This window comes from Phalaenopsis equestris, unplaced genomic scaffold, assembly GCF_001263595.1.
Source record: "Phalaenopsis equestris unplaced genomic scaffold, ASM126359v1 Scaffold000019, whole genome shotgun sequence".
Classification (NCBI taxonomy): Eukaryota; Viridiplantae; Streptophyta; class Magnoliopsida; order Asparagales; family Orchidaceae; genus Phalaenopsis; species Phalaenopsis equestris.
In genome coordinates, this window is record NW_018164461.1 from 66,495 (window position 1) to 74,076 (window position 7,582).

At 39.6% G+C, this 7,582-nt stretch overlaps 1 protein-coding gene across 1 annotated transcript; it reads right to left on the reverse strand.

Annotated features, from left to right (window-relative positions):
• Positions 1 to 3,180: 3,180 nt before the first annotated feature.
• Positions 3,181 to 4,523, reverse strand: LOC110018379 (caffeic acid 3-O-methyltransferase). Its single transcript, XM_020715673.1, has one exon. It carries the CDS (start codon positions 4,433 to 4,435, stop codon positions 3,338 to 3,340), a length of 1,098 nt encoding a protein of 365 aa, XP_020571332.1. The 5' UTR covers positions 4,436 to 4,523; the 3' UTR covers positions 3,181 to 3,337.
• Between the last annotated feature and the right edge of the window lie 3,059 nt (positions 4,524 to 7,582).

Genomic DNA, 7,582 nt, shown 5'->3' on the forward strand with positions numbered 1-7,582 from the left:
GATTTCAACTTTCTAATGTAAACTAAAATGATTTCAGGTAATAATTGATTGCAAATAATTGCTTTCTTTTTGCAAAACTAAAATGATGTTTTATTCCAAATCTAAAATAATGCGAAAAGAGATTGAGAAGTACTCATTGGGCAAGACAAAATTCCTTTTATCCCTCCTTACCTAAAGCATGAAAAGGTTTATTTCACTTTTTTATAGCTAACAATCTGTAAAAATCAAAATTTAAGTGTTAGATATGTAAATACATAAGAATTGGGTGATATGCATGTAAATGACCGTTGTTAATATTGTTAATTGCACTTAAGTCCCCCATTTTTCTTATTTGCTTTCTTGTTGGTGGTTATAAATTGTGTTTTAATTCCAGTTTTGAGAATTTCCATTTTCATTTTTTCTGCATGGAAATGGAAATGCAGCTATGAGGATTTTCTTAAGATCAGTGAAGATTTCTTATTTATTGGTGGCTTATTTTAATAGATTTTAAATTAGATTTATACTCCATATAAGTGCTGTTTGGTTAGATGAACTTGTATAATGAAAATATAATGCAGGGGTTTTTATAAATTTGATTTTAATTGGATTCAAATAATCTGCGGTGTTCAACTCTACTAGAATTCAACATGCAAATCAAAATTAGTGTATTTTAAATCGTTAAATCTAGCCTATATTCAAATATACAAAAGAACTGCAGTCCTTGTTGCCCTTATGGTTAAATATAGGCTATATCATAATAATTTTATATTCTAACGAGCCAATTTTGAGCCGAACATGAGCCAAACACAAACATGAATAAGTTTTTCTAGCCGAACACAAACACACTGTTCACAAACCATAACACGAGCCAAACACGAACCGAACCTGATAACAAGCATGAGAAACAATTGTTCTTGCCAACACAATTACATGTGAATGCCTACAACAAGCAAAAAAAATGTGAGAAATATTAAAGATAAATTTTAATAAGTGATAAATTTGAGCTCCTACAGTTTGAGAGATGTCAAAACAAACTTTTCTTTCTCTTTTATTTTCTATAAGAAAAACTCACCAATAATCTTGTGAAGAGCAGTTATTTATGAGTGCTACATGCTTTGATATATAAGGTTAATAAAGCTTTATAATTCACAAGAATGTATGATGGGCGTGAGCTGGTCATGATGTTAATGCTGTACATTAATATCAGATTCCTATTTAAAGTTATATTTCTTCATATGGGTGCTGCATACATTTATAATCGACATGCTGTTAAATTCATTGTCAATTAAGCAGCAATTACATCTCTTATCGAATGATTTTTTTTTTTGGTATAATTACAAACATAACACCTGAAACATTGTTATTTATAAAATCTAACATGCACGTGCTATTTTTGAAATGCCGAACTGATGTATTTACTCGTGCCACGATCAAACCATGAGAATTTGATAAAAGTGAAAAATATGGATTGGGGTTTTATCACGAATTTAGATATTTAATTGAGAATTTGAAAAATGGATGAAAGAGGGTGCTAGATTTGTATATAGCAATGTTTGGGGTGCTATGTATGTAAATGCCACAATTTTTTTTTACGTTACAAGAAAACAATTACATTTGAGTGTTACTTTAAAAATTTCTTTAATAAAAATCAAAGATAAACTAAAAGTGCTTTTTATTTGTCTTCAGCATAAACGACAAACAATAACTACGCTTAGTGTGCGAAACAACTAACCCTGTAAATAAGCAAAAGACTATTACACACACACACACACACACACACACACACACACACACACACACACACACACACACACACACACACACACACACACACACACACACACACACACACACACACACACACACACACACACACATGTATACATATATTGCATCCAGAGTCGGACATAAGACAATGGACGCGATACAACAGAGGTCGATTTTTTTTTTCTCGTTTGCTCCATCCGCTCTATCGCGTCCGTTGTCCGAACGTAATATTTTTTTCCCGTAGGCGCAACTCATTTGCTAACTCCACCACTCCACCTCAAGCTGCTCCTTCCACACGAGGTGCCACTCCTTTTATCTATTCGCTGGCAACTTTTACCTTTACCTACTCCTACCTGTTTTTCTTCCTGGCTGACAACATCTTCTTCTTTAGATCTAGAGGTATGCTTAGCCTAGAGCTAGTGTTTAATATTATTTGTTGTGACAACTTCTACAAACACGATTATTGGATGAGCGTTGAGCACAGGAAGGATTACAAGTGATTTTGATGATTTTCACCAGTGGATCACGATATAAATTATCGGTGATCTCTTGTTACACAAGATTGAGGTTAAAAAATCAGTCAATCGAATTATTTTGAGGGCACATTTGGTTGGCTAAACTTCAAACCCTTTTTGAATGATTTTGGACTTATGTTAGATTCATGATTTTGTTGATTGAGGTTTAGAAACTAACACTAATTTCATGTTACAAAAAAATAAAAATAATCCTGTATATTTCTTCTTTTCTTGCCTTGGAGCTTGTCTTTAAACTCTTTCTTATTTTTATTTTTATTTTTGTGAAATGGTCCATGTATTCACTAGGTTAACGATGTAATGGAATGTTGGAGCCATGCTTCTTGTTGTTGCATGATCATTCTTCCAAAACATGAAATATTTGGCTTGAAAGATGCTCATAATTTATATCAATTTATGAAATCAACATGTTTTACTTCGCTAATCTTATTCTTTAGGTTGATTTTACATAACAAACTAGGATCCTCAAATAGAGCATACATTTACAAGAATCATTGCATATATAGTATTTAAACAGGAAAATAGTCATCCCTATGAAAAAGGCTGTACTGCAATTTTATGGTTGCTTTTTCATCCATTCTGATCATTTCAGATCTTAACATCATTCAGCTGCAATTGTGATCTAACTTTTGATATTAATTTTTCTTACAGCTATTTCATATTTTATATGTATGTGATTCTTCAAAGATCACTAAATCAGTGTTTATAGCCGTTAATGTACAGTTGAATGAAAGTGGAAACAATTCAAATATTGTACAGGATGGATTATTCATTAAAAGAGGCTTAAATACTATTTCATTTCATAGAAAAAGCTTTTTTTTGTCTTTTTTTTTCCCCTCTAAACCAATCGCAACACAAAACAAACACCACATCTCTGAAAATCAAAAAATACATAAGAAAATCCGCCAAAAACCGAAACAAAAGCAATTACTCATACTGCAATAACATTTCATCAAAGCTATTGTGAGTTAAATTTAGTAGATTGCTCACTCACCAATGTTTTAAGATAAATCTGAAGCTGAGGAACAGAGTAGAGAGGCTGAAAGCAGCAAGCTTTCTCACTTCTGGAACTCAAGAACAGTATAAAAAGGATCAAAATAAAGCGCTCTGAAGTTGGGAAATCCAGCAGAGCAACCCAGCTGCTTGAATTCCTCCTCCGTGCGCTCCTTTCCCTGCGAGCGATAAATGGTCATCACAAAGATATCGCCTTCGAGCAGGGCTCGAGTTCTCCGGCTGCTGTCCGTCTCCTCCGGCAGCACTGGCTCGCAGGCAATCAACTTCCCCCCGGCCGGCAGAGCATTGTAGCAATTCTTCAGTATCAACCCGCACTCTTCATCCGTCCATGTCGTCAACACCCACTTCATGAATATGGCATCGCCGCTGGGGATGGACTTGAACATATCGCCGCCGACATGAATTATGCCGGGAAACTCCGGCGCCCCGGAGACAACCTCCGGCAAATCGAAATTGATTCCAGTCTTCACCGCAGGAAACCTTCGCATAATCATCTGAAGGCATGCCCCTGAACTTCCCCCAACATCCACGATCGTCCCAACACCTTCCAATCCCCCGGCCAAGCCGTACTCATCAAGAAACGCCTCCATGAAAGGTACCGAAACCCCCCACATCGCCCTCCGCATCAAATCATTCGCCGCATCGTCTCCTCCATAGTACGCATACGCCGACACGCCGCCGTTCGCTCGCGAGAACGGCTCCGGTCCGTCCGGATCGAGGATCGCCTCGTGCAGCCGCGGCCACGCACGCACCAGCGCGTCCTGGTGGTGCTGTAATACGTATGGCGCATACGATACGCCTCCGTTGGCCTCATCGTCATCGGCGACCAGCGTCCGGCCGATCTCGGTGAGATTGTATCGGCGATGGCCGCCGTCGAGGTGTTCGGAGAAGACGTTGTGGCTTGAGAGGAGGCGGAGGAGGCGCTGGAGGTTGGAAGGGGAGGCAGAGGAGGGAGGAGGAGGGTTGAGACGGGCGAGGATTTCGGCGGCGGTGAGAGGGGAGTTGGATCCGGATTGCCAGATGGCTTCGGGGACGTTGAGGCGGACGATGGCGTTGAGGGCCATGGGAACGGAGAGCATGTTGGAGATCTCCATCATCGCGAGTCTTGCTGATTTCTTGATTTCTCCACCGGTCGCCGCCATGGCCGATTCGGAGTTCTGGGGAAGACAAGGGCATTAAGAGGAAAGGAGGGTGCTTTCTTTGTAAAGTTTCCTTCCATGATTCCATCTAATGATGATAAGAAAATGACATCTGCTAGTTTGTCTTTCTTCCCCTACCTGACCATAATAGCTCCACAGCCGGTGTTTGGTAGTATAATTTTAATCGAATTTTATCATGAATTTAATCTAAAAACAGTTAAACATAAAATAAATAATAAGTAAATTGATTTGTTTTATGTTTCATCTTTTTTTCTTGCATTTCATCCCTTTTTACTGCTGTAAATTTAGAATTAGATTTAAAATTTTGTTGAGTTCCTCTCCCTTGCACAAAATATCAAATATTTAATGAATTTGATGAATCATTGATGCGTGTCAGAAAATTCGCGGCGGTAGAATAACGGATTATCATCTTAATGTTGTGTACGAGAATTCTGCATACACTCAGATGAAAAAGTTTTTACGTGGAAAACCCGTAAAGGGAAAAACCACGGAGTCTGACCTAACTGTGAAAATTCACTATGATTGCTGATTACTGAAATTCCTTATCCCACAGATGGAAAATGGTAACTATATTTTTCAGATTACAATTGACTGACAGTGTCCAGTTGGTGGTGATCGACGAAGGTTGGCGGAGGTCGACGACGATCGACGATGGTCTTCAGCGGTAGGCGATGGTCAACTGCGATCGGCGGTGGTTGACGACGGAGGTCGGCGGTGTTCGATGACGATCGACGGTGATGCTGAACTGCAACTTCTCCTCAAGTTCTCAGACTCTCTCTCCAGACTTCAGCCCCCCTTCATGAGAGGGATGAATCTCTATTTATAGTATTTTGGGTGCAATTAATGCAGAAATATGAATCATTTTTTATCGGACGATCCAGAGACAGAGAGCTTCACTTGCGACGTTTACTAGACATTTAAGTGTCTTAATGATGTCAGAATTGATAGATCTTGGGCTCGTTGGATTCATCTTGTCGAGCCGCTCGATTCGAGTATAAACTTGTCATATTTGACAATCCTTTGATCTCCCAAATGTGTCTTGAAATAATCTAAGTGTGGTTCAATGACTTGATTTGGCCTTGATTTGACTTGGATTGAGCTAGTTTTTATATCATTAGCTCCGTCTCATTAAGTCGGTCAGTTTGACTATAAGTTTGCTGACATCGGAGCTCTGGATGACTTTTTATCAAAATTTAAATGTTTCCTGCTTAAAATATTATCTTGAGATTTGTGTCATGCCTCGAGATTCATGTCGAATGATGACAATTTGTTGGTGTCGTATCAGTTGCCCTTATTTTCGGGCGAGATCATTTTTATCGTCCGAAAATATCAATATCATAAGTAAAAAGCTGAACACAGCTTAGTTGGTTAGCATTTTTTGCTCTCGCCTAAAACAAAATAAATAATATTTTTATAAAAGAATTTGAATTCCGAAAAGAAGATTAATAGAGTTTGACCCTCTTATTATTATTTTTTTGGAATTTGAAAAAATTTTATTTTTATTATTTATGAGAATTTAATGTTTGCATTTTTTTTTTAGATTTTCATATTAATGTGCATTTATTTGTCAAGACTCTTTTTGAGCCTATAAATAGGGACCTGAAGGTAAGGATAGAAAGGATAGAGGTGTGGAGGTGCGTCACGGCGATGAATTGTGGCGACGCGATGCGACGGGGTATTGCAGCGATGCAACGCGGCGGGGCAATGCGTTGCGGTCGTGTGTCGCAGCGAAGCGTTACATCGTGACAAAGCGTTGCGACAGTGGGTCGCGATAGCGCGAATACGCATTGCGGTGGTGCGTCGCGGCAGCGCGTTGCAGCGCATCGACGTGTTGTGGTGGTGCGTCGCGGCGGCGTGCTGACGAAGTATTCTAGTGGCGCGATGCGTTAGATGTCCAATGTCATGAAAGAAGGTAGGGGTGGAGTCCTCAACTGATTCAGGATTTCTCAGAAGAAAATCATTTTGTGTAGCGGTGAAGAGTTGCAGTGCACAGTTGCGGCAAAGAGCTGTGGTGCCAAGTTGCGGTGCCGAGTTACGGTGCAGAGCTGTGGTATCGAGCTATGGAGCAGAGTTGTGGTACCGAGCTATGGTGCAGAGTTGCGGTACCGAGTTGCGGCGCAAAGTTGCAGTGCAGAGTTGCAACACAGAGTTAGGCAAAGAGTTTCAGCGCAGAGGTGCGGTGAAGAGTGAAAGTCGTCCTCAACCTGCGTAGCAGACGAGCAACGGGATCTTCTTTCTCATTGATGTCGTGCATTGCGCAGGAGATTCCAGTGTCGCTCTTGCACATTACAGAGGTGATAAAGAAATGCTGTAGTTTTTCTGTCGCACTTTGAGGGGAAGATTTTCATGCTTGTGATTGTGATATCTGGAGACCTCTTGACGATCATCAGAAGTATTGGAGTTTTGGGGAGGCAATGCCGACTCTACTTGGAGATGAGCGAATTTATTGTAGCTCTTGTACAAGTATATGTTGGTTATTGTAGTCTTTTGATGTGACATTTGTAGATGATAATAATGTATTTCTTTGTATGTCTTTGACATTGCTTATGAGGTTATTGTAACTTTTCAATCGTATGGAATTATGCAATTAAAGTTAGCACACTCATTTTATAAAATGAAAAATCACGTACCTTTTATGGTTCTTGCCTTTCAACGTTGTGCTCTCTCGAACATATGTCTTATAGGAGCTTGAACTGGTATCTACTGAGGCTCATAGCCTTCTGAGGTCTTTCGTGTATCTGTGCCTTTTGAGGCTTGACTTCTTGGAGCATTGTAGTTTTCCATCGAGTCTTGTCTCCTAGGATCAACTTCCAGGGGTATGGTTGAAAGAAAAAATCTATTAAAGATGTAAGACCAGTTCTGAGTTCTATAACCGGAGATGCTCGACTATATTAACTCGTAATGAACAAAGTCATATGAAATCCACTGTGGATGGTTGACCCATCCTAGGTTGTTGGTCGAAGCTTTTGTTTGACGACCGTAACCAGTTACGGAAGAGGTTGAAGGAAATCCACCAAGGATTTTTGACCTATCCGAGGTTGTTAGTTGAAGCCTTTGCTTGACTACTGCAGCTTGTAATGGAAGAAGTCGAGTCGAGTGCCCCTGTGATCGATTAATCCTAGAATGAGG

What these genes read in the sequence shown, in the direction of transcription:
- LOC110018379 (XM_020715673.1), bottom strand. Translation starts at nt 4,435, where the DNA reads ATGGCGGCGACCGGTGGAGAAATCAAGAAATCAGCAAGACTCGCGATG.